The sequence below is a fragment of the Chionomys nivalis genome, chromosome 7, assembly GCF_950005125.1.
Source record: "Chionomys nivalis chromosome 7, mChiNiv1.1, whole genome shotgun sequence".
NCBI classification, from domain to species: domain Eukaryota; kingdom Metazoa; phylum Chordata; class Mammalia; order Rodentia; family Cricetidae; genus Chionomys; species Chionomys nivalis.
In genome coordinates, this window is record NC_080092.1 from 76,508,454 (window position 1) to 76,535,628 (window position 27,175).

The following is a 27,175-nucleotide window of genomic DNA, read 5'->3' on the forward strand; positions in this document are numbered from 1 at the left end:
ACCTCTGCTGTTCCCCAATGGCTACCTTCTGAATTCTCCCCTGCATCCTCTAGAACCCATGTCCTGTTGTGCCCAGACCCCACTGGATCCCGAACATCTTTTCTCCATCAGTGTCTGTGTGACGTGTGGCTCTCAGTCCTCCTAAAAAGAATGAGTTTGTTTCTAGAAGTGCTTTTGGCATTCTTCAAGCTCCTGGCTGCCACTCCTAGCCCCTCCCTGTTCAATATCTTTCCCTTTGAGGTCTGTCCTGGTGGCTTTGCAATCCTTTGCCCTACTGTTATCTCTTGCATCCAGAATCCTTCCTCATACTGTTTGAAAACTGAAATCTTTTTGTTTATTTGTTTGTTTGTTTTTGAGACAGGGTCTTACCGCGTAGCTCTGACTGACCTGGAACTCATTATGTAGACCAGGCTGGCCTTAAACTCCCCAAGTGCTGAGGTCAAAGTGCACCACCATGCCCCATACCCTACCTAGGACTGAAGTATTGATAGATTGTGTCATGGTTCCTCTGTTCCTGCCACTGTCCCCCTTTTTTACCTAAACTTGTCCCCTCCTCATCACATCTTCTGAACATTATGAAAATGTGCTCCTCAGGTTATGAACACGCTTTGTCTTAAAGAGCCGTCGCCTCCCTAGCTACTGTCTTATCTCTTGTCCTGAAGAGACAGACATCTTGAAGTCCAGACCATCCACTTCTGCTTTCCTCTTTCCTGGCCTATCCCGAGTTATTTATTACCTCTTAATGCATCTTCTGCTCCAGGAAAGCCACTCTCCTGTTGGTCCAGTGACTCTGGTCGCCACATCCAGGTGATACCCTGGTGTTCATCTTTGGTCTTCCAATAATCAGATGGCTTGGATTCCTTTCCTCTTCTCAGAAATTAAAAAACTGGGCTGGAGAGGTGACTCAGCAGTTAAGAGCACTGGTTAAGGACCTGAGTTCAATTCCCAGCAACCACATGGTGGCTCATAACCATCTATCATGGGATCCAGTGCCCTCTTCTGGCATACAGGCACACATACAAGTATACATATATAGAAATTTAAAAAAGAAAAGGAAAAAAAAGAAATTAAAGAACCTGCTCCCACTGCTGATTGCTGATCCTCCCTTTCTTTCATTGTGTCTGCACACTTTCTGTAGGCTCTTGCTTGAGCTTCTTTTACCTCCCCAGTGGCTTGTTCCTTCCCTGGGCACCAGCTCTACAGCTCAGTGGCAGTTCTGTCTTCCAGGTACCCAGCAGCATGTCGGATGGCTCATAACAGGTGTTTGTGAAACCTCAGGCTTCCCAAAGCTGTGGGAGCTCCTGCTGGTCCCCACCCAGCAGTCACCCTCCATCCTCTAGCCCAGGGATGAGTCAGTGTCAGCCGTTTTGCTTTGGTTGTTCTAAGGTTTCTGTGGAATATAGTTTGGGCCACAGACACGCAGGGTGAAGACCCCTGCTAGTCTCTATCGGGAAAGTCCTGCGCTTGAGAGAAGGCAGCACTGACAAGCAGCAGTCTGTAGGTGCGGCTCTTGGCGTTTCGCTGGAAAGGCAAGGAGAGCCCAGTTTGGCACTAGCTCAGGAATCAGCCTCTAGACTTTCTGTTTTGTAGGAAACGTAAACCCCTATTTACATGTCTAAATGCCTGTCGGTTAGGTTCCCTGTTCTTGCTGCTGGAGACTCTGAACTGACGCGTGTCCAAGACTGGCCTGTTGTCTGTATTCTACTCTCCCTGAGTCTCCTCCATTACCACCCGAGGTTGGACTCTCAGAGTCCTGGGAGTCATTCCTAACTTCTCTCCCGTCTTTCAACAAGGCCTACTGATGTTCACCGTTAATGCGTGTTCCTCTTTGTATCCCCTCTGCCGCTGGCTAACCATTAACCTCCACAAAATGATTCAAGTGTTGTGGCATCCCTCTCTCCCTTCCTCCCTCCCTTTCTCCTTACTGTCCTCCCTCCCTCCTTTCCTCCTTCCTTCCTTCTTTCTTTCCTCTCTTTCTTTTTAAGACAGGGTCTTGTATGTAGACCAGCTGGTCTTGAACTCATAGCTACCCACCTTCTCTATCTCCCGCGTGCTGGGAGTAAAGCTTTGCCTCACCTCATGTCAGATAATCCTTTCTTGTTCTTGGCCCCAGCTCTGTGCTAGTCCAGTTTATTCCGGTTGGTTTTGTTCCTCCATTTTGTTAAGAGAGTCGACTTTTACAAAACAGTAATTTAGTCATCTGTGCTATAGGAGAGTTCCTGATACAGAATGACAGCCTGTGGGTGAAAAAGTGGCCTGAAAAAATATTAAATCTCACAGTGGAAAAATCCCTGAAAACAATAATAACAAAAAGACCAAAATGTCCATGGTAATAATTTCTGGCAAGTGGAGTTTAACATTTTATTTATTTGTATTTTCTGACTCTCTGTGGTGAACATTTATTCAATAGTAAGTTACCAAAATTAAAGTCCTTTGCATTTTTAAAAGCGGGCAGAGCAGGAAATGCTGGAAGGAATTTGGTTCCCAGGTGGGAGAAGGGCTGGTCCTGAGGCAGGAGGAGCCGGAGAGAATGGGTCACTGGGTCACTGTCTGTAAACAAGACGCTGTATCTGGAGGTGTTTCATGCTATGCTTCAGAGCACACGCACAAAGTGAAATCAATTCTGGGCCATCTGAAATACTGTCCTTTGAATACTTCCTGATGAGTTGGGGATTTTTTTCTTTTTCTTTTCCTTTTTTTTTCTTTCTTAAGTAAAGGAAGTTCACTGTCAAGGTCCTCATGAAATGAGGTGTCACTGACAGAGCGACTTCCGTTCCTGAGCTGTTATCCCTTTGAGCGAACTCAGGATGAATTCTTCATTAGAAGGGGATTAGAGTACTCTCTAAGACTATTTAGCAAAGCATTTGTATTTGTCCGACCACTTTTCCGAGCCCTGGTGTTTGAGTAAACCATTCACTTCCTCCTTCTCAAAACATCAGTCACCGTGATTGATTTTTATGTTGGTCATAAAGAGAAATGGAATCTTCTAAAAGCAGGGTGAGGATTACAGGGTGGAAGTGGTTAATTTACTTAACAATATGTATTGGCTATTTGTTTACGTTGGGCTTGATGCCAGGTGATGAAGCCAGTGTCACAGGAAACAACCTTGTTTTTCCAAGCAGTTCTTGGACCTGGTCAGTGGCCAGACTCATCATGGACACTCCTGCCCACAGATGTCCTCCTAGAAGGCCTCAAATGTTTGCTTTTAATTTATTCTGTTTGTAGAGTTTTGCTACTCAGAGAATCATTGGTGTTTAACATCTGCTTTTAAAATAAAACTTCATCTAGAAAGTTAGGAAATTCAGTTTTCATTCCCGTCCAGTGATTTTTCTTCTAACTTTTTCATTCTCTCTGAAGTGAGCAGATCCTTCTCTCTGAAGTGAGCAGGGCACTGAGAATAAGTGACTGTTGAATGCCCACCCCACGATGGCACCCATGGTACCACTTCCAAGAATTAGGGGACACTGAGGAAGAGGAAGTGGAAAAGAGTGCGAGCTGGGGGATGGGAGGAGGCTATGAAATCCTGACTCTGGGTGTTGCCTTAGTCACTGTTCCAGTACTGCAAAGAGACACCATGACCACAGCAACTCTTACACAGGAAAGCATTTATCTGGGGCCTGCTTACAGCTCAGAGGTTAGTCCATTGTCATCATGGTGGGACATGGCAACATCAGATAGACATGGTGCTGGAGAAGGAGCCCAGAGTTCTACACCCCGATCCACAGGCAGCAGGAAGAGAAAGATACTGGACCTGGCTTGAGCTTAGGAAACCCCAAAGCACACTCCCAAGACATACCTCCTCCAACAATGCCACACCTCCTTCAACAAGGCCACACCTCCTTCAACAAGGCCACACCTCCTCCAATGCCACACCTCCTCCAACAAGGCCACACCTCCTTCAACAAGGCCACACCTCCTCCAACAAGGCCACACCTCCTCCAACAAGGCCACACCTCCTCCAACAAGGCCACACCTCCTCCAACAAGGCCACACCTCCTCCAACAAGGCCACACCTCCTCCAACAAGGCCACACCTCCTTCAACAAGGCCACACCTCCTTCAACAAGGCCACACCTCCTTCAACAAGGCCACACCTCCTCCAACAAGGCCACACCTCCTCCAACAAGGTCACACAATCCCTCTCAAATGGTAGTCTCCCCATGACCAAGCATTCAAATATATGGAAAAGCCTGTGGGGGCTTTCTTATTCAAACCACCACAGGCATGGCATGGCCATTATATTCATGGGTCCACAGTAGCTGTGGTTGCCTGTAGGGGTCCTGTAGGGGAGTGGCCCCATCGTCATTTAGGTGTGGATGATGGAGACACTGTTGGTACACTCACGGAACCCTATTGGCCGGGTCCTTTCTCAAGGAACTATCGGCAGTTGTCTTTAGTGACATAGCCACTGGTGAGCTGTTTACACTTCATACTGCCATGTTGTTTCCGTGTTCATCCCTTCTCAGGAGGCCCTGCCTAACCTTGTGGCTCACAAACCAAAAGAGATGTAATAGCAGGAAGGGAACTTGTTGGGAGCAAGTATTGGTGTGGATTGGAGGGGAAGAAGGGGCTGAGTCTGACCAGAATGTATTGTATATATGTATGTAATTATCAAAGGATAAGTAAATTAATTAAAAAGAGGCACAGGAAGAAATATGGGCTGGAGCCTGGGAAATGAAACACTTGAAGATTTGTGAAATTTCCCTATATTTTATCTTACATTTCATTTATTTTTTAAAAAGATTTTTAAAAATGTACTTGTAATCATGTGTATTTATGTGCACTTCTGTGTGGGTACGTGCACATGAATGCAGGAGCCCACAGAGGCCAGAGATGTCAGCTGTCCTGGATCTGGAGTTACAGGCAGCTGCGAACTCCCTGACCTGGGGACTGGGACTCAAGCTCAAGTCCTGCTCAAGGGGAGTTTGTGCTTTCAATCCCTGAGCCATCTCTCCAGTACTTTCTTTAAATTGTGCTACAACATATGTTCCCAAATTCTAAAAGAATGAAGAAAAGAGAAACTTCAATGGCTCACACTTATGAGCGCTATGCAGTGTGAGTTAGATACACTGAGGCTCAGCACGAGGAAGGAGAGTGAAGACGTCAGAGGCTGTCACACCTGCCCAGAAGGGGGATAGCCACAGTGCCCAGCAAGGTTAGCCACAGCTCGCTGTCAGGCACTAGGCCTGGGTCTAACCTTCCACCAGTTGACTTACTATCTAGTTTCTACAGCAGGCGCGCGAGGTGGGCACTGTCAGAGTCTCCGTCTGGCTGACGGAGAGAGCTGAGGTTCAGAGAAGTAACTCGTGTGTTCAGAGTTGTACAGCACAAGATTCTGGGATTGGGACTTTCATCCGGGTCATGTCCCGCCTTTGTTGAGACTCGGATACTTCATAACAAGAACAATGAGTTGGCACTGTTCAGTCACTTCTGAAAAGTACAGATTGCTCGAGCTCACATATTACTTGTGTGTGGTGTCAACATCATAAACAATACCAGTTTATTCATCCATAGGCTCAACAAAAGTTTGCTGAGCATATGCTATATACAAAGTGGTTTTGTGGCAAACACAACACAGGCCTTTTGGGGCAAGAGAAACCAAATGTGTCTCTTGTGTCATTGTTAGGCGCATGAACGTGTCTAACATGATACCAGTTAGTGATAGGTACTCAACAGTTAGTTCCAAGAAACTTACAGTCTGATGGGAAAGACAAAAGAGCATGCACAGGTAACTCAAATTCAGGATGCACCGAGGCGAAGGCTTTAGAAAGGGAACAGGCAGATAGTTCGGGAAACACTCAGAGAAGGAGCTCCTTCTGACCTGAGGATTGGAGAGAGCTGTCAGCAGGGAGTTGGCATCACAGGCTGGCCGAGGTGAAGGTGTGGGGGTTGGGTGAGACTCTTGGCACACAGTAATAACATCTTCCTAGATGAGGAGATGGAGGTGAAGCATGGCTGGGAACCAAAGCATCACGGGAAACATGGCGAAGAAGACAGGTGGAATCCAATCATGGAGAGTCTGGGGGTAAAGCAGGGTGCAGGGAGGGGTATGCCGGGGAAGGGTGTCTTATTAGAGCGTTGGACTGCGTCTGGATCTTTGGTGTCAGGGTTGAGGCCACTGAGAGGCAGGAGATGGAAAGAGAAGGATGTCGAAAGTTTCTCTGAGTTCTATGTCCAGGAAAAATGAGAAAAATCTCCTTTGCTACCGTTTCTGTTGCCCTCGGGCTTTAATGGGGTATGTAAAACACAGCATATGTAATATGTAGCATTTCGTATGTAATGAACAGCATCTGGTGACCTTTGTGTCTATAGGCAGATACGTTCCAGACGGCTGACTGTACATGTCAGCTTTTGAAATGTGATTGACTTGTAGGTTGAAGATTGTTTACTGTGCTTCAGATCTTTTGAGAGAACTGACTAGATCTTTGACGCTAGCCCTGGCACCTTCCCACCGTCCGTTATTTTGTTTCACGAAGCAAAGTTCAAACACCTGGAAATGAACTTTTGAAATATTTTTTTGAAAAATTTTTGAAAATTTGTGAACTAGGATGACCTGTTTAAAATTTCCTTAGCAATCAGGCGGTAGCGGTGCACACTTTTAATCCCAGCACTCAGGAGGCAGAGGTAGGTGAATCTCTGTGAGTTCGAGGCCAGCCTGGTCTACAGAGTGAGTTCCAGGACAGCCAGGACTACATAGTGAGACTATGTCTCAAAAACACAAAAAAGGTGAAAAAATAAATAGATGAAATTTTCTTAGTAGGCCAGTAATTGACAGAGCACATGTGCACGCTTAGCATGTGTATGTGTGTACATGTGTGCACACGCATGTGTCACAGCACATGTTTGTAGGTCAGAGGGCAACCAGAACAGGCTAAGCTGAATCTACTTTGGGTCTAGACCCCCATATTCTACCGTGTTTAAAACAGTCTCTTGTTTGCCACAGTACGTACCAAACCAGCTGGTTCATGAGCTTCTGGGGATCCTCCTGTTCCCACTTCCCATCTCCCCATGGACATGGGAGTTTACAGATGTGCAAACTGCATCTGGTTTTATGTGGGGGTCTGGAGCCCGAACTCTGATCCTCATGTTTGCACAGCAAAACAAATATTTTATTCACTAAACCATCCCCCAGTCCCCAACTGACTTTTGAAAGGGAAGGAGTGGAGAGGGGTCCATCACAGCAGAGACTGTTGGTGAGAAAGAACTCTCATGTGCCTGGGGATGGTTGTGAAAAAGTTTGTACCAGTTGGCCACTGACAGCATGCCAGCCTTCTGGGGTAAGGGGCTGAGTGTGTGTTTACACACTGTCTTTGTGTTCAGAATGTTCTGGCAATGTCTCACGACATTTCTGATAGCAGTGAATCCCACAAAGGTAGGACAGATCTAGAAGGCCAGAGATTGACTGGTTGATTGTGGTCGAACCACCAGGGGCCTCGGGCCTGCATTGATACAGCCACAAACCTAGTTGTGCTCATTAGTCTTTGGATCAAAGTCTGTCCCACTCTTTATGATTTAGAGAATTGAGACTTGACGCAAGGGTCTAGCGCCTACTGCTATAGCTCTGTCCAAAGAAATCAATGGGGAAGAGTAATGAGCAGCGCAGAACCACATAAGGAAGGAAGAAAGAGACTGGAGATAAATCAGGAAGCAGGCTGGGGTGAATGGAGGTGAACTGTGAGAAATCATTTTAAAACGATTTCTGAATTTTTGTATGGACATCTCTCTTCTTGACCAGTGTCCAGAGGAATGGGAGTTTTAACGAGGATCTCAGCAGCTTTTTGGTTTCTCCTACCGTACGCTTTTCCTTCCCCCACCTTTCCTTGTGTGAGTAACTTAAGGAAAAAACATTATCTTATTTGGAGTAAATCTATGCTCTTGCCTACTCTATACGTGACTTGGGATGCTCTGCCTCTCTGGTTGCTGTCCTCTCTCCCTGAGATGTCCTGTACAGCTGCTTGGAGCCCAGAGAGCTCTCAGTGCATTTGACTTAGCAAGCATTTATTGAACACATGTTCTATGCCCCTTTCTCCTGCAGCTTGAGGACATGTGAGATTACAATGCAGTGGGATGGAGTGCGCAGGTGTGCTAACACAGGAGCCTGGGCTCGGCCGCAGAGCTCCAGCAAGTGTTTGCAGAGGAAGGAGGCACAAAGGGAAAGGCGGCATGACGGCAGCAACGTGCAACAGAGCAAACAGGAGTGGGAGACTTTGCTCCCCGAGAGCTGGGACGAGGCGTTGAAGGATTTGAAGCAAGAGCCTTTGAGGTCATTAGAATCATGCCGGTGTTAATGACACGAACAGCTGATGCTGATTAGAAGCCCACCAGGTGCCAGGTGTGATGTTCTTCATGAGGACTGCCTCTGTTAATTCTCAAGAATTATACGAAACAGGGATGATTAGTTTATGTCTGTCTTAAAGACGAGGAAATGGAGTCTGTATCTCATGTCTCACTATTCAAAGATAGAGCCAGGACTCCCCTGCAGACCCTTCTGGAGAGCCTTGGCTCTTCACTGCTGCTACAGTAACCTTTCTATCAGCATTGAAGATACAGAGTCAGAGGGATGAGGGCAGATGGACCAGTAGACCATCTGGCTATACTGGACTTGGTAGTGCATTCTGAGGACTCGGATGAATGGATTTAGGGGCTGCAGAGATAGGTTAAAAGGATGCCAAGGAAGTAGACTGGGTGACTGATGGATACACGAACCAATAGAGAAAGAGGTAGAAAAGGATTCTTAGTCCTAGTTGGGTGGATGGTGATGCCAAACATTGGCATAGGGGCACAGCAGCAGAAGAGATTTGGGGACTTCTGGAATGACGTTCCCAGGAAAGAGTTGACTGATAGTCTCTCTTGCTTCTGAACATTTTCACTAATATTAAAGCATTCAGCAAGAGTGGACACTGTTTGTCAAGTCTCGGGCCGTTGGTTTCTTCCCTGGGCAGCCCGAGCTCCAGGGCTTGTCTCTCCGGTCTTCTCATTCACCCTGGTCCTTCTGCCTCACAAGCCTAGCTAGAAAGGTCTGAACCTTGATAGGATCAGCTGTCCAACTTCTCTACTTCTGCACTTGGGCAGCTAACGGGGGCCAGAGAACAATGATGTAATGAATCCCTACCACAGTAAATCCCAGTCTCCAACCATGGATGAGCACTTTAGTGATGCTCGGCTATTAGTTCACAGGCCCCAGGTCAGCAACTGCCTCCATCTCCCTCAGTGCCTACCTCTAGGCCTTTCACCTTCGCCTCATTGTGCCAGCTCCCACCAGAGGGCAACAGGCTTTTGGGTCGGAGCTCATCCAGTATCCTGCTCTGCCCCCTCCTTAAACATACCCGCTATGGGGTGTGAAGCCAGTTTCTGCCATCTGCTCTGCTGACCAGCCTGCCTGGCCCGCCCTCTCTGCGACCCTCCTTTCCCCTAGCCCGTTAGGTGAAAGCTTCTGTCTGACCCTGAACACCCCCTCAGAATTCTTTTATCTGCAGCAAAATGACAGGTACTGGCCTTATCCAGGCCCAGGCACTTCTGGGTTTCAGTTTTTATCATTCCCACACAATTTGACCATTTTGGACAAACAGATCCAGGTTTGAGTTTTTTGTGTCCTTAGTCCCTCATGGCAAATAGCAGGCATTTATTAACCTCATGGTGATGGAGAAAATGAACTCAGCGTTCATTCCTGAGCTAGAGTGGAGTGGAGTGAGATCCACGCGTGGATTGCTTGGATGAGTTCCAAAAGGCTGAAGTTGAAATGTTTTGTGTGTGTAACAATTGCCACCAAGTGAATGATATGGCCGTGTTCATAACAAGCAAAATACTGAAAATAGGCTAGAAAGTAGTGTTTCACCACAAAGATTTCAAAGTGATTTTTTAAAATAGCAATCATTTTATTTTCAAATAAGCAGCCCATTTTTAAACCTGTGCCTGATTCTGCACAAGATAAGCTAAGGTGGCTACACAGTGTAGACTTGTAAATTCCTGTGGTGGGGGCTGGGATGGCTCAATGGTTAAGAGCATGCACTGCTCCTCTAAAGGTCCAGGGTTCGATTCCCAGCACCCACATCAGGTGGTTCACAACCACATCTAGTTCCGACTCCAGGGGACCCACCTCCTCTGACCTCCATGAGATTAAAAAAAAATTCCATCCTGCAGGGAAGCTCCTTAAGCAGGAAGGTAAAAAGTCAGTTCCTGAGGTGTAGTTGGATAACTTTCCCAACTGTAAGGTGAAGGCTAAGTTAAATGATCGGAAAGGTCCTCATGGCTGTAAAATCTGGTGAATGTTAGGGTCTAGTCACAGGGTCCCACAGGTGGCAGTTGTTCACAGAAAGGTGTCCTGGTGGTCGAAATAAAATGAAGTCTCCAACCATCAACAATGACAAAAATCACAGAGACAAAGTTTAAAATATGATAATCAGCCAGAGTACTACCCGTGTGAGCATCCATGTGAGTATACCGTGTGAGTATCTCGTGTGAGAATCCGTGTGAGCATCCCGTGTGAGCATCCGTGTGAGTATCCTGTGAGAGTATCCTGTGTGAATATCCCGTGTGAGCATCCCGTGTGAGCATCCTATGTGAGCATCCGTGTGAGCATCCTGTGTGAGCATCCGTGTGAGTATCCCATGTGAGCATCCGTGTGAGCATCCTGTGTGAGCATCCGTGTGAGTATCCTGTGTGAGTATCCCGTGTGAGCATCCCGTGTTAGCATCTGTGTGAGCATCCGTGTGAGCATCCCATGTGAGCATCCGTGTGAGCATCCCGTGTGAGTATCCCGTGTGAGCATCCCGTGTGAGCATCTGTGTGAGTATCCGTGTGAGCATCCCGTGTGAGCATCCCGTGTGAGTATCCCATGTGAGTATCCCCTGTGAGCACCGTGTGAGCGTCCTGTGTGAGCATCTGTGTGAGCATCTTGTGTGAGCATCCCGTGTGAGCATCCCGTGTGAGCATCCCGTATGAACATCCGTGTGAGCATCCCGTGTGAGCATCCCGTGTGAGCATCCCATGTGAGCACCCGTGTGAGCATCCTGTGTGAGCATCCATGTTGACTCCAGCACCCAGGCGTAGAACCAGAGGTGTCTCTGATTTTTCTGGGCCATCTGCCCATGGCCTGTCTCCCACTCGTTAATCTATCTCCTGCCTTTTCAACTCCTTCTCAAGTAGCTTAAAGGTCTTACTCTCCTCTGCCCCCCCAAGCATGTTGTGTGTCTCTGCCAGATTTGACCTCAGTGGACAAAATCTCACCATGAACGTCAAGTGAATCTTTTAGTTTGGTGGGGGGGGGGGGCAGGGAACCTAAATCCCGTTCTGATGTTGTGGACTTTAATTTTGCCACATTGTATCCAGTTAGCAGTTTTCTTTGACTATTTTAGTGTGAGTTATAGCTCATTGTGTCTTACATGGGGGGGGGGCGGGGGGCGGGGACGGGGGCGGGGACTGTGAGGGCAAACGAGTGAGATCTCCTTGGAGGGAACCAGTCCCGTGCTAGGAAGTAGGGAAAGAACTAGAGCGTGGGTTTTCCATTTTATATCAGAGAGCAGAGTCATTGACTCATCAAGAAGAGCACTTGGTTTCTTACTACTCCTATCCAGACTGGATTACCATTATTGAATTTGCATGTGCGTGCATGTGCGCGTGCGTGCGTGCATGCGTGTGTGTGTGTGTGTGTGTGTGTACGTCATGTGATGTGAGGGGACATGTATGCTATAGTACACATGTGGAGGTCAGAGGACAACTTAACAGGAGCAATTCTTTCCTTCTACCGTTACATGGGTCCCAGGGACAGAACTCAGGCCATTAAACTTGTCCCCCAAGTGCCTTTACCCACTGAACCATCTTGCCAGCCCCCAGAGCAGGTTTTGGATTGACCATGGCGGTGATTGCATGGAGATGACTCCAGCGGGAAATGGGGTGTTATTTGATTTCTTTTTTATTATCTAGGGATGGGCTTAAAAATTGGGAGGGTCATGGTGAGCATGGTCAGTATCAGATAAGTTCACTTGTGATCATCATCTTCTGTGAACTGGGGAACATTGTGTTGTTGTCTGGGGTGAACGTTTAAAGCTTATACATATAGATTCAGGATCACAGAAATATTACACTCCCCAAAGAACCCAGGACCGCCTTACGACAGGGCCTTCTGTTGCTGGAAATAGATGCATACATATCGCCTCTCGTTACCACAGATTTGTTACTATTTAAAGTTGGCACCTCTCCATATATAACTTCATCTTATCTTTTGGACAAGATTCCAAGTTCCTCAAAGGTAGGCACAAAGTCTTGTACCTTCGGTGGCACCGAGGTGAGACCAGACAGCACATCATCTCTCCGTCCCAGGCCTTTGTGTTTGTCTAAGGCTGGTGTCAGAACCCCTGGGTCCCAGGCTCCCGATGACTCCACCAGATGGTGCCATTTTTCCATTTCTGCTCTTGGGTGTCACCGGCCACACTACCCTCTGCCTCTCCATCATTCTTTCTGCAGTGGTTCTGGGACCCTGGCAGCAGAAAGAGAACTCAAAGGGCTCCTTTCCAAATGAGGAAGAGCTTAAGTGGATGCCCAGTCTTAACTGCTGTTCAGCCAAGTCATTTTCTTGGGCGTGGAATCAGTCTTACCCTTCATTCAATGTTCAAGGTCATTGCAAGGGGCTTTGTTAGTCTTATCAACTTGCCATTGAACCACAGCTCACCTAGGTGTGCACTTGGATTCCGAGAGTCCATCCCCGATACCAGAACAGCACTTTGGTCAGTGGTAGTCCTTGTGATCTGTGTGGATGGGTGTCATCGTATGAAAGAGATGCTCAAGAGGGGCCGAGGTGCAACCCTAGACAGCGAGCATCACAGACAGCCTACGCATTCAGAAAAGACACCGCGCTTTCTTATGAAAAGGAAATTCGAATTTGAGCATCCCTCAGTCATTAAGAAATATTGGAGTAAGCAGATGGTTTATCAAGGCAGGGAAGGCTTGCTATGCCTGATATTGAGTCCCAGGTAAAATAACATGTTTTAATGCTTCAGTTGCAAAAAACCCAATCATCTAGATGCTCTAAATTCGTAACATCCCAGATGTTGACCTTTCTGGATTGCTAGTTTTATAATGTCAGTGTAGTCTTGTTTGTGTCTAACCCCATGCATCTCATCATTTAAAAAATTTATTAGGTTTTCTTTTTTTGGTGTGCATGCACACGTGTGTGTCTGTGTGTGTGAGTGCGTGTGTGTGTGCGCGCATGTGTGTGTGTGATTGTGTGTAGACAGGGGCGTGCCACAGTGGATGTGTAAAGGTGAGCAGGCAACTTTCTGGAGTCAGTTATCTCCTGCCTTGTTTTCGAGACAGGGACTCATTGTTTCTCTCACTGTGCTGCATAGCCAAGGCTAGCCCACTGGCAATTCTCTTGTCTTCAACTCTCATCTCCCTGTAGGCGTGCCAGGTTGCAGATGTGCACTTCTTTATCCAGGGGGTTCTAGGCTTACGCAGCGATGATTTTACATGCCGGGCCATCTCCTCTGTCTTCTTACCCTTTTGACAGTTGGCAGGAGATGAAGGAATTGCTGTCATAGCTGAAGTCTAAGGAGTTTTCGCCAAGGGAACAGAGAACCTACATACTGCTTTCCCTCAGTTTTATGGAGTTTAGAGGTCTCTGCAGACCAGCTGTGGACTCTGAATACCTGTGAGCTCACCGTCCTGGAACACTAAGGGGCTGTCTGAACAATGAGTTGTCACTTCCCTTAAGGGCTGGATTCGCTTTTATATTGTAGCCACTAAGAAAGCATCTGATGTGGAATTTAAGAGCTTCAACCGGGACATTGTAGTCAGTGTCTGGTTTCCTTCAGTCTTGCTTTCTCCATCTGTAAAATGGAGACAATTGGGGTGGGGGTGGGTAGCTCAGTGGGCACAGTGCTTGCTCTTCTGCCTGGAACCCAGGTCAAAGGCTGGACCCGGTGTCTGCCTCTGTAGTCCTAGTGCTCCTACAAGGAGACGCCATAGAGACAGGAATTTTCTGGAAGCTTGAGGGCCAGCTAGTCTAGAGTCTGCAACAGAATAAGGAAAATAAGAAACCTTCTTTAACACAAAGATGGACGGTAAGTGTAGGAAGTCCCCAGACTTCCTCTGACCTCCACATGTCTGCACTCACACATTCGGGGGTTTAGGTGGGGGATGGGGTAGGAGGGAGGAATAGTTTTAAATAAGGAGTTAATAATATACTGACTTCCCAAGGTTGCTATAAAAATTAAATAAAATATGTGAAATGTATTCAAAGCTTAATGCTTAGCATGCATTAAGCACTGAGTTTGTACATTATTTTATTATAATTAGAAAATGGAATTATTTTTCCTTCAGAGGTAGTTCCAACAATATTAGGGTACTTAAAATTATCTGTCTACCTCCTGCATCGGGATCTGTCTAATTAGCTGGTCAAGAACTGAGAGCTCTCAGTAGCTTTTTCCCCACAACAATGCTTATTGCTTGACTTTGTGGTCAAGAATCTGACCGCTTTTCCCTGACCCAAACTAATGGCTTAGAGTCAATTGCTCCATTTTCAGCAGAAATCTAGTGATGCATCCTGCGAATTAAGCTGGCAGTTTAGAAGAACATGTTTACAGTTCCTTATTAAAATGTTTGCACAGAAACCAATTACTGTGCTGGGTGTGCTGGTGCACACCTGTAATCCCACAATAGGCAAGAGCATTCTGTAAATTCAAGGCTAGCCTGGGCTACATAGTGAACTGTGGGTCAGCCTGGGCTACACACACACACACATAGGGGCAGGGGCGAGAGCACCAGTTCCTAGGCTTGGAAACTTTCTACCTTGTTAATACTACAGACTAGTTATTTCATTTTTTGATTTCCTTGTTTTTAGATTTTAAAATGTGCTTAATAATGAAAGAAGCATGCTGAAAAGTTTGTGGAAGTGCTTGGAAAGGTCCCAACTATCCAGTGAACAGATCTTAGCGCTGTTTTCTTTATTACCATTGCTACCACTGTGGTTACTGCTGGGGTTCTGGTTTCCCTTAACACCATGAACGCTATTATTCATTTCCTGTACCTGTCCTCAGACCAAAGCTCGGTTGCCAATATCTTTAATTGAAAAAATCCCGAATAGCAAACTTTACTATGCATGCATTTTAAATTTATTTTCTTTATATGCATATGAGTGAGTTGCTGTGTACTACTTGCGTACCTAGTGCCAGCAAAGGACAAAAGATGTTTAATCCCCTGAGAAAGGAGTTACAGATGATTGTGATACACCTTGTGGGTGCTGGGAATCAAACCTGGTTCTTTTAGAAGATCAGCCAGTGCTCTCAACTGCTGAGCCGCCTCTCCAGCCCCAAACCATGCATGCATTTTAGTTTTTGCATGCAAAATGAAAAGACTGTTCTGCAGGCCAGCTAAGCACGAAGACAGGCTTGTTTGGACTGAATGTGAAAATAATCACCATCCCTATGGCACAGCGTCTTCTCTCTGCTCACGCTGTCCTATCTTCTTTTCAGTCCTGAGTTCCATTTGCGTGGACCTGGTGAGGCTGAGCGTGGCTGTTGCAGAGGAGTGATAGCTTCCCTTTCCTATAGGAGCTGAAGGTTCAAAGAGGAGATTAAAGAAGTGTGTGTTATCTGTCAGCACAGGCCCGATAGGGAACTCTCGGAGGCTTTTGGACTAGACGTAGCTCTGTGTGTGAGCGCTGTAACTCCGCGTGTGCATTCATAATGTGTTTCCTTCTGCATATTTCTTTTGCAGTTTTTGTATCTTGGCTTTAAACATTTAGCTCCTGATTTGTTGAGCTGTCTGGTTTAAAGAGGATTGTCTTTAGAGCAAAGTATAAGAATTGGAAGGGATTGGCAGGGGTTTAACTAAAAACTTCCTGAAGAGCACAGAACTCTATGTGTAACCAGACAAGATGAAGACCTCAAATATGTCCAGCAGAGAGTGTGCTGAGGCCCCTTCTTAAGGGTTGACACTGCAGATATTTATTACAGTTATTGCTGACATTTTATAGTTTCCTTTTAGAAGTGCCCTCTGGGGCTGGAGACATAGTCCAGTTGGTAGAGTGCCTCTCTAGCACGATCAAGGCCCTGGGTTTGCTTCCCTAGCGCAGCATAAAACTGGGTGTAGTAGTACACACCTGTAATCCCGACGCTCGGGAAACGGCGGCAGGGGGATCAGTAACGGAAGGTCATCTTTGGCTACATAGGGAGTCTGAGGCTAGCCTGGGCTATGTGAGACTGGTCTCAAAGCCAAACCGAAACAAAATGTCCTCTGTGGGAAGTAAGTGTGTTTGTGCTGTTTGCTCCCATTTTTAAAGCAAACTTCTTTAGACTATTGCAGTAATACTTAGAGAAGGACGCAAAGAAGAAAAGATTCGATAGGAAAGAAAGGAAGTAACGCTCACTCCCACCAAGTTCAATATGGAAGTTCCACTAGATTTTAAAAAATTAATAATCAACTTTATTTAAAATATGCAAGTCGACGATTTGATATCCACATATGCGTTCTGAGATGTTTGCGTTTTAATTAGCACACCCACCACCTCCCGCCTGAAGCTGCTTTCATTGTGAGAATGTGTCAAATCTACTCTTTACCAATTTCAGGTACCTAATGTACCTGAAAATGTAGTTTTGTTAACGAGAGTCACGCACTACACATTAATTAGATCCTTGGAATCTATTCGTCTTTTTGTTTTTGTTGTTACTCATGTTTAAAATTTTAAAGTATTATTTTATTAGCTTATGTGCATGAGTATTTTGCCTGCATGTATGTCTGTGCACCATGAGCATGTCTAGTGCCTACAGAGGCCAGCAGAGGGCACTGATCCCCTGGGATGGGGGTTATAGACAGTCATGAGCCATTATGTGGGTGCTGGGGATTGAACTAGGGTCCTCTGGAAGAGCAGCCCGTGCTCTTAACTACTGAGTCATCTCTCCAGCCCTTGTTGTTGTTGTTTAAGGCAGGCTCTCGCTATGAAACTGAGCCTCCTTCCTTGCTCTCCCTGAGAACTGGTGCTATAGATAGATGTAACATTACCTTACTAAACTTACACATATCACTAGAAGTTTAACAAAGATGTTCAATTACAGTATTATCAAAATAATCTTGATTCTACTACACGGTCCTGATTATGTAAGACAGCTTCCTCATTTGTTGCTGTTAAATGAAGTTTTTCTCTGCACTGACCATCTTATGTTATAGTTACTATTGACAGAAGCATACTCTTTTTTAATTTTAAGAGGCACTTTATTTTATATTTATTTATTTTCAAGACAGGGTTTCCTCTGTGTTTCCCTGGCTGTCTTGGAACTCACTCTGTAGACCAGGCTGGCCTTGAACTCACAGAGATCCTCCTGCCTCTGTCTCCCAAGTGCTGGGATTAAAAGTGTGAGCCACCCCTGAAGCATAATCTTATGTTTATGTGAACTTATGACATGCCCTGTCTTCTTGACTAGTAAGAGAAACCAAGAAATCTGGACTTGATAGAGAAGGGAACTGAAAATAAATGTTGGAGTGGGGATAGTGGGAGGAGGGGCACGCACACGCACGTGCATACACACACACACACACACACACACACGTACGTGCGCACACATACAGAGGCCTATTTAACAATTTACTCAGAGTTAGCCTTTTAAAATACTGTTACTCCCTGGCTTGATTTCCCCACCTATCCCTGAACCAGCAAGTACGAGTAATATTGGTTAGTAAAGCTCTTGTCATTGTTGTCATTAACATTTTGAAAAAAGAAGTGTGTGTGCATGTCTCTGAGTGTGTGTTTGCACCCTTGTTTGTTTATTTTATTTTATGTGTGTGGGTGTTTTGCTTGTATGTGTATCTGTGTAACACATGCATGCCTGATACCCAAGAGGCCAGAAGAGGGCATCTGATCCCTAGGAACTGAAGTGATAGATGGTTGTGAGCTACCATGTAAGTGCTGGGAATCAAACCAAGGTCCTTTAGAAGAGCGGGCAGTGTTTTAACTGCCCAGTCATCTCCAGCCCCTCATTTCTTCTATGTTTAATTAGGGGATGAGTAATGATAAGACTTAGGTGTTAGAGCAATGCATCAAGAGAAGGTGGGAAGGAGCGGAAATTAGAATATTGTTCATGTGTCCAATGATCTGTTCCGTTGCCTGCTTTGATATGAATATGAAATGTCCTCCCAGGCCCGTGCACTTTATCACTGTTGGGAGATCACAAGAACCTTTAAGAGGCCTGACTCGTAGAAGTAAGGCACTAGTGAGCCATCCCTGGAAGACTCCAGCCCTGACTGTATCCTGGCAAGCTCTCCACTTTCCAGCTGCAGTCTTGGTGCCGCCAGCCACCCTTTGTTCCCACTTGCTGCTTGGTTCTGTGTCCTCCCTCGCTGAGATGGACTGTAGTCCCTCAAACCATAAGCCAATAGAAACGTCTCCTTCCTTGTTGCTTCTTGTTATGTGCTCTGTCACAGCAATGAGAAGAGAAAGTAATCCGACTGTATTTCACAGGAAGGCATTTTGGGGCAGTGGTCAGATGTTCCGTGCTGGGCAGAGACTGGCCCACTTCACAATTACACGCAGCTGAATTAACTGTCTGTCAGTTCTAGTGCACATGTGCCCTTACACGCGTGTGGACATCCCTTCTTCTGGCTGTGGAAGCCTTCCTGCTCCCACCTCCTCCTTCACCCCGCTCCTTTTCCTTCCTCTGCCTTCTCTCTAACCTGTTACTTTGTATTTCCTTTCACTTAATGTCAGAGCAGGGTGGGTCTGGGCAAAGCAAACCTTGGCTTTCTGTTCCAGTTTCTTCTTCTCTGATAGCTTCCCTCAAGCCACCTCTGTTTTATGGCGACCTCCGCCCCAATGACCTCCACTGCTCCGTTTTCTGGGGAGTGGTAGAGAAATAGTCTACGCATTAGGATGATCATCCTCCCTAATGTAGCCAAACCTAATTTTAGTCATGTCGACCCTGGAAGACATCATTGCCACCCAGTATGGCCTTTCCCTGAACCTTCTGTGGTTATGGACCCTCTTTGTTTGATTAAGAATTCAATTAAAAACATGTAATTTTCCTCCTAGAAAGCCTCAGATACAAATTCCCAAGAGGCTAAGAGGAGAACAGAAAAGTATCCATCCTGCTTAGTGGTGTGGAAGGCTTTAGTCTGTTCAGAGAATTAAGGTGTAGTCGCCATGAACCCGGTGGTGAATACAGGGGAAGAGATGAGGACGCGAGGAGAGGGGGCTTTCGAATATTGCACTCTGCCATGAAGAAGATGGAACAGGAGATGGAGAGATTGGAATGGTGAGGGGAGGATGTACCTCATTCTATGAGAGTGCGCACGCTGATGGGAAGGGCCAAGCCGAGAGGAAGAAAGTGGTCATACCCTAGAGGAAAATCAATACAGAATAACGTAAGTTTCCGGAAGGCACTAAATAGGTTTTTGTGGGTAACCACCGTAAGTGACATTGTTTCTGTCTCGGGTGGGGGTGAGTCAGGTTCCACAGACGTGATTTACAAGCCATCTTCTCTATCATGACTCTTGGGTGCTTAAGACCCCAAGGGGTGTCAGTTCTGACAATCATTTCACAAAGCGAGAGAGGAGAAGGTACCACGGATTTCATGGTCTGCTTTCATTTCTTGACTCAGCTGCTTCAGTGTGAGGCAGCTCTGATTCGCCCGTCCGGGCCTCACCTGTCCACTTTAGCCGTGAGCGCAGTTGAGGCTGTGTTCTTGGTACTGGAGTTTGGGTTAGTCTAACTATAGAAACGTCACTGGAGTTTGCTGCCCAGACCAGTGGCGCTAATGGTACTCTAATTCACAGGGCAGGTGTCTCAATAAAGAACCATCTGGCTCAAACCGTGAGACACCATGGGCTTCCTTCTTAGACCCGTTTTTTTTGTTGTTGTTGTTTGTTTTATATTATGTTCATTGGTGTTTTGCCTGTATGTATGTCTCTATAACGGTGTCAGAAGCCCTGGAACTGGAGTTACAGACAGATGTGAGCCGCCATGTGGGTGCTGGGAACTGAACCCGGGTCCTCTGGAAGAGCAGCCAGTGCTCTTAACCACTGAGCCATCTCTCCATCTTCTATCCCCAGTTTTTAAAGGCACTGCTTAGTTGTTGCAGCACATTGATGAAGCTTTTAAGACATTAAGATTCTTTAAAACACCAAGGGCAAGACTTGCTTTTCTTAAACAAAGCCAAGCTCTGCCTGATGATAGACTGTTTGGTTTTTTTGGTCAAGGTCTGCCGACCTGGTGTATGAACCGCAATTGAAACGTTCAAGTTTGACTGATCTCCGCTCTTCCTTCTTTTATTTCAGGTACTGCTGGGATTTTCAGCCCCAAGGTGAGTACTCCTTGTCCATACATCGTTTTATATTAAGAATGTGTAGATGATCTCGTTGTGTCTTCTAAATCTCTCCACAGAGCGGCACTGGCCGTCTCTGAGCAAAGCCAGTGGTGTGTTTAATTAACCCTCAAACCACTGGGCCCCCAGCGAGCTGCTGTTTTAGCAACAAGAGGCACCATGCCTTGAATGGCTGCTGGATTATTTTACTGAACCAGAGCAACAATATGCCTTTATTCCTTGACTCTCGTTAGATGGCAACAGGATCCTGCAGCCTTCAAATAGAGTGGTGGCCAAGACCACAATAAAATCCTTGGGTGGGGTCCAACTCGGCTAATCCTTCATTTGCCCCAGAAATAAATTCTAGTGCGCTATCCTCCATCGCAGTGTCCTTCCACACAGACTGTCTGGCAGCAGAGAAATGTCGGAAGTGGAGCCGTGCTGGAATTCCCACCAGGACAGTGCTCTCGCATTTTAATATGAGCCTCGCTGCAGCCTTGGCGCTTCTAATTGCTTTCCGACCATTGTTTCCCTGCCTTTTCTTGATGAACCCAGCATCTGGCATGATTCTACAAAGCCCGCCAGACAGCTGTGTGCAAAATTAAAAATAAAGGATGAGATTAGAACACATTTGTAAAAGGTTCAAAGTTGGAATGTTTTCGAAACTTCCTATACTCGGAGCGGGTGCGTGTAGCGCCAGCCGCCATCGGAGCAGGTGCGTGCAGCGCACTCATCTTTGTGTTCCGGCTGAGGATGCAGCGGCAGCATCCTGAGTGTTCCTTATCTCAACTTAGAAGACTTGGAGGTATTCGCTTTCTCGGAGAATTGCAGTTTTTCATCACACTTATGGAGTGAATTATGAATTGTTTGGCACCATGACCTTTTAAAAACCAGCCCATTTCCAGTACCACTTACTGTCTTACTCGCACTATGTGCTCTATCTCGCTGAGTCTATACGCTTCCAGGAATGGTAGTGTTGAGTGATGTACTAGGGCGCGCGCGCGCGCGCGTGTGTGTGTGTGTGTGTGTGTGTGTGTGCAAGGCTAGAGGTTGACCTTGGGTGTTGTTTTATATACTGAGGCAGGGTCTCTTGCTGAATCTGAAGTTTTGAAGCAGTGCTGGGGATCTGAACTCTGGTCCTCATACTTACACAGTAAGCACTTACCTGCGCTGCCTCTTTAGCCTGGATGCTATTACTTTTACTAAAATTTTAGTTTCCTACTTCACATTTTATTATAACATATTTTTGGTATACATAAGACTTTCTTTAAAAGCAAACTTTATTTTTTTTTTAATCTTTATTTTTTGTTCTTTTGGGACAGGGTCTCTTTTTGTGGCCCTGACTGTTCTGAAACTCACAACATAGGCCGTATCCAGAAGAAGCCAGATTTAATAAATATAAAAAATCATGTTTTAATATAAAATATGCTTTAAAGGCCTTTTTAAAAAAATTCCTATACGTTAAAGTCAGTCTTCTGTGTAGTCATGTGACCTGGCGTGACTGCACGGAGAACCAAGATGGAGCCATAGAGAACAACGCACAATAACGTAGCCACCAGCTTTGTAAAGGGTGAGCTATACATTTGCAGACGTACCCTACAAGTCAGGGCTTAACAGATGTTAACCAAAAACCACAAGGGGCAGGGCATGGTGGCCAAATGTCAGAAACGAGCAGAACTTGGGAGCAGAACTAATTTCCTAAGGAGAAGTGAAGAACGAGTGTCAGAAACACGGTCTAGAAATATGCTGAGAAGAGGAAATGTTTTGGAGCACGGCATAGGAGAGGCTTGGGCACTGAACACAGGGCGTGGCTTACAGATTCTTAGAATGGTGGCACTTCCGTCACGTCCGACACACAAGGACAATGATGGGGAAAATACGTAGCAAAACTATTGCTCATTAGGAAGTACACTGAGGAACGTCCAACCAGAGAGCCTGAGTCCTGCTTCTTCTGCTACAGAGGTGTGAGGGAGGGGCAGCTTCTACTTACCTGTGGATTAGTCCTTAACTTCCTGTGTTTTAGAAGCTGGTGTGAGGGGTGGGAACAACTGGTCTACCCAAGGTGCTATCTGGACAGCATGAAGAGAACAGGAGTGTACAAGAAACTGGCAGAAGCTTTGCTTGGTTTTGATTTTGAGACAGGGTCTCACTGTGTAGACAAGGCTGGCCTCCAACTTTACTGAGATATCATTCACATATGATAAAATTTATCCTTTTAAAGTGAACAGGTGAGCGGTTTTTAGTATACTCACTGAATTGTGTAGTCATTGATACCTATTTCGGAACACGCCATCACTCTCTTAGAGATCCCCTATCTATCCCAGAGTCCATCATCTTCATCACTGTGTGCTGTTGTCTTGTTGCAAGATTGCTGGAGATCAGTGAGTGTAAGCACACTAGACTAGTAAACAAAGGAAATGCAGTGAGTTTATAACAATATTGCTAATTCTCCCCACACACTTTCACCCTCACACTGCTGGTTCGCTGTCACCTTCTTCAATGACACATCTGTGTGGGACAAAACTTCTCCAGGGGAGACACTACACACCTGTCTACTACCCCAGATAGGGAGCCCATTATAGACCAAAGTATGGATACCACCAAAGTCCAACTTGGTGAAAATGAGATTTATTGGGTTACTTACAGACACAGAAATCACACAAACTCAATTCTATCACCAAAGCCCACCCGAGCACGGATGACAGTTCACAAAAGCTGGGCTCCTGGAGCACCCTGCACAGCCTGCAGGCAGCTCAAGAGGCTGGAGAGTGCCCTTTCCAGGTGACTCAGTTGGTCTGAATCTCTTCCAGACAGCTTGACTAGGCTGAGTCTTTCACAGCCTGGCTTGTCTGAGAGTCTTCTTTGCAACTTGGCTTGTTTACTCAGACAGGGAGGGAGGGGCCTAGTGAAATTGGTTAGTTTCATGGACTTCCTGAAGCAGTTTTGAGTTGCTTAAGGAGCTTCCCTGCAGGATACAGTGTTTCAACCTGAGAGGAAACTGTTTTACTCAACATCATCTCAGAGAAAAGAATCCTAAGAATTATCAGAGGAAACATAATGGAAAAGTTTCTCTTTTTTTTTTTTTTTTTTTTTTTGTCTGTTTGATTTTTGTTTGTTTCTTGACATAGGGTATCTCTGTGTAATAGTACTGGCTATCCTAGAACTTAAATACAAAGACTAGCCTGGCTTCAAACACAGAGATCCATCTGCCTCTGCCTCCTGAATGCTGGGATTAAAGGTGTGCACCACCAGTCCTGGCCAGTTCCTTTTTTTGTACTTAACAACAGCAACAAAAAAATCTATCCATCTATCTAATCTATGTATCGTGTGTGTGTGTGTGTGTGTGCGCGCGCGCGCACGCACATGTGCCACACTGGAGGTCAGAGGATGACCTTCTGGAATTAGTTCTCTCTTTCTACCATGTGGGCTCAGTGGATTCAACTCAGGTCACTGGGCTTGACGCAAACTCTCTTACCAGCTGCAAACATTCTCTTAATGAGGTTAAATATAACTGAGCAACATAAGAATGCTTAGTTTTAGAACTTGGGATAACCTCAATAATACAAGTCTTGCTTACTTTGAAAACTACTCTTGTCTTCCTCCTCCTCCTTTTCCTTCTTGTTTTTCATCATCATCATCATCATCATCATCATCATCATTATTATTGTGTCCATGGTGCTGCAGGCTGAATCCAGAGCCTGGCACATGAACTACATATCCAGCAAAAATAAACAAACAGATAACAGCAAAAACAACAATTTTTTTTTGTTTAAATATTCATTTAGTTACCAAGGAAAGCTGTGAGGTATGTGCTGGGGAGCTGTTTGTGTTGCGGCCATCAGAATCTGAAAGATGACATCGATTGGCTGTCTAAGTAGCAATCTGTTTTGCCCTTGGAATTTGATGGCAAGATCACTTTAAGTCGTGACACAAGGCGATTTCCTTCATTTTGTTTCGCGTTCTCCTTTTACAAAATGGGTTCATTATTGACAGTTTTAGTTCAATAAATCAAAACTTATTGCACAAAAATATTTTTTGAACATTAGTTGAATTTCCCACCAGGGACTCATAGTCCAAAACAAGTGTCACAATACTTAAATGAAAAATTTAGGCAACCTTGTGTGACTATTATAAATATGTATAACAAGTCATATTTTATATATTTGCTATTTGTTTCTTTTCTTTTGTTCAAAGTTCAGGGTGGCCTTGAACTCACCACGTAGTTGAGTAGCTCTTCAATTCATGATCCTCCTGCCTCCACTTCCCAAATCCTGGGATTATAGGCGTATGCCATCGTGCCTGGCTAACAAGGTCATAATTTTATTCAGTGGTCGCTCATTCACATTTGGCTGTTGGTAAAATGGACCGTGAAACCGCTTACCACCTTGAACATTCTTTGACTTGCCATATTGGTGCTGTGGTCCCTGAGAAAGTTGTCTAGTATATTTTATTTTAAAGGTTTATTTTTTATGTGTGTGCATGCATCTGTGTGTGTGCTTGTGTGCGTGTGTGCATACATACACAAATGTGAGTGCCCAATGGAGGCCACAGTGAATGTCAGATACCCCATAGCTGGAGTTATAGGTGGTTGTGAGCCACCCAAGTTGATTGCTGTGAATTGAACTCAGGTCCTCTGAAAGAAGCAGCAAGCACTCTCAACCACACTGAGCATCACTCCAGCCTCTCTAGTACATTATAATATGAACCTAGGTGTACTTAATAATTTTTTTAAAACAAAAACATATTTTGAAGTGAGGCGCCTATATTCAAAAGAAAGTAAATTGATTTTTTTTAAGATATAGGTTCACAAAAACAAATACTGCAAAGTGTAAAGAGAAAATGTTTTCATAAAGCCACATTGAGAAAGTCCAGCATGGGAGCTCATCGCTGGAATCCCAGCACTCAGGCGGCAGAAGCACTCCTCACATATAAGACCCACTTGGTCTATCTAAAGGGACACAAGGTCTTGCATTCAGCTAATACAGAAAGGGGGGAAATGCCTGAAAGAAGCCGAGGCACAAAACCTCCTGTCCTGACCCCGACCCTGGGATCGAGTAAGCCACGTGCACGCATCTGCGAGGTCTATGTTGTGGCAGCGCCGGCGCAATTCTTCCTGGTAAAGCGATAGGGAGTGTTCAGCGGGCGGGCTCATGCTCGGAAACACGTTGAACGAGAGCATGCGCTTCCTTTCCCATCCCTGACCGCCGCGTACTGGAAGCATGTAGTTGTGACAACTACAAGCAGCAGAACATGAAAGCGGCGAGGAAACACCATCTTTACGCGCAGGGGGGCAGTGGCAGGATTACCTTTGAAGTCCGAACGAAGTGTTTTTGAATTAATGGAGTGTGCAGTGATTTTCCTAAGTCCTATTTATGAAAATACTCTTTGCCTCCATGCCAAGAGGCTTTAGCACAGCTCTAAGAAGGATTTATACAAAGAAACACAGTCTAAATTTATGATGTGTTTGCAAATGTAAGAAAAAGTCTGAATTTACGATATTTGTAATTTATTGTTGAGTGTCTTTCTACCATTCTCCCTGGAATGCTGCTGTTTTATAAACATCGGCGTTGGTTACAAACGTCGACTGTCCGAATCTATGCTACTTCTTAAAGGAGACTCATCCAGCGTGTTTTCAAAGGGGATTGATGAGGAAAATGGACACAGGACTAATGCTCCTGCCCTTGGCTTTGGCCCAAACTTTTAGCATCAACAGTCTTGACAGGAGGTTTTATACCTTGACTTGTTTCAGGCTCCCCCCCTTCCATATTTGCTGCATTTTTTTTTTGCACGTTTGTCTACAGGAAGCGGATGTGCACACAAGCTGGTTTTAAAGTTACTGATCACTTTTAAAACCTTTTCAAATATGTTCCCCTCTTTTGCATCTCCTGGGGCAGTTTCTAAGTGGAACCATGCACCTTGCAATTAGTGTCCTCATGGTTTGGTGACTGACTCACTGTCCAAGAGAATCAGATTTTTTTTAAATGAAGGTATACTTCTGTATGTGAACATAACAGAGTGCTTGCCTGATGCCCACAGAAGCCAGAAGAAGACATCAGATCCCTGTATATAACTAGTTACCCAGGTCGTCTGGAAGAGCATCCAGCGCTCCTGCTGAGCCCTCTCTCCAGCCCCCATCTTTTTTTTCTTTTAGAAGTCGATGTTTTCGCTGAGCGGTGGTGGCGCACGCCTTTAATCCCAGCACTCGGGAGGCAGAGGCAGGCGGATCTCTGGGAGTTCGAGACCAGCCTGGTCTGCAAGAGCTAGTTCCAGGACAGGCTCCAAAACCGCAGAGAAACCCTGTTTCGAAAAACCAAAAAAAAAACAAAAAAAAAAAAGAAGTCGATGTTTTCGAGATTTTTATGTTCCTTCTACATGTGTATTATAGAGGAGGTAATGTTGAGTGTTCAGCCTGTAAGGGCACTGGATCCCCTTGCAGAGAACCAGACTTTGGTTCCAAGAATGCCCACCCATCAGGAGGCTCGTAACCAGGGTGAATGAAGAGTCACCAACAGAGGAGAACATCTGTGTTATGGGCAAGGCGATTTATATGATGCATAAAATCAAACTTCCGGTTCCTGCAGAGTCTGCTGAGGCCAGGAGAGGAAGAGCAGTCTTGTGAACCCTCTTTGCCTGTGTCAGCTGGTTGGAATGTAATACACCCTTGCCAGCTTGAAAAGTTTAGTACTGATCGTAATTCATCTCTAAATTAGACAGACGCAGCGTTACACACCCGCAGTCCCGGTGCAGGGAAGACCGGGGCAGGGGAACACATGTTCTAAGCCAGCCTGGGCTGCATGATGGGATTATGTCTCAATCAATCACTCACTCAAATCTTCATAAACTTAAAAGTTTTAAGTTACACATTTATTTATCTCCCTTTTCTCCTCCCTC

At 45.6% G+C, this 27,175-nt stretch overlaps 1 protein-coding gene across 1 annotated transcript in view; it reads left to right on the forward strand.

The window, feature by feature from the left end:
• Nucleotides 1–27,175, forward strand: part of Skap1 (src kinase associated phosphoprotein 1) — a 291,122-nt gene that overhangs the window by 39,091 nt on the left and 224,856 nt on the right. Inside the window, exon 3 of the mRNA XM_057774954.1 lies at nucleotides 20,259–20,284. Within this exon, the coding sequence (XP_057630937.1) occupies nucleotides 20,259–20,284 (26 nt within the window). The remainder of the gene's footprint in view (nucleotides 1–20,258; nucleotides 20,285–27,175) is intronic.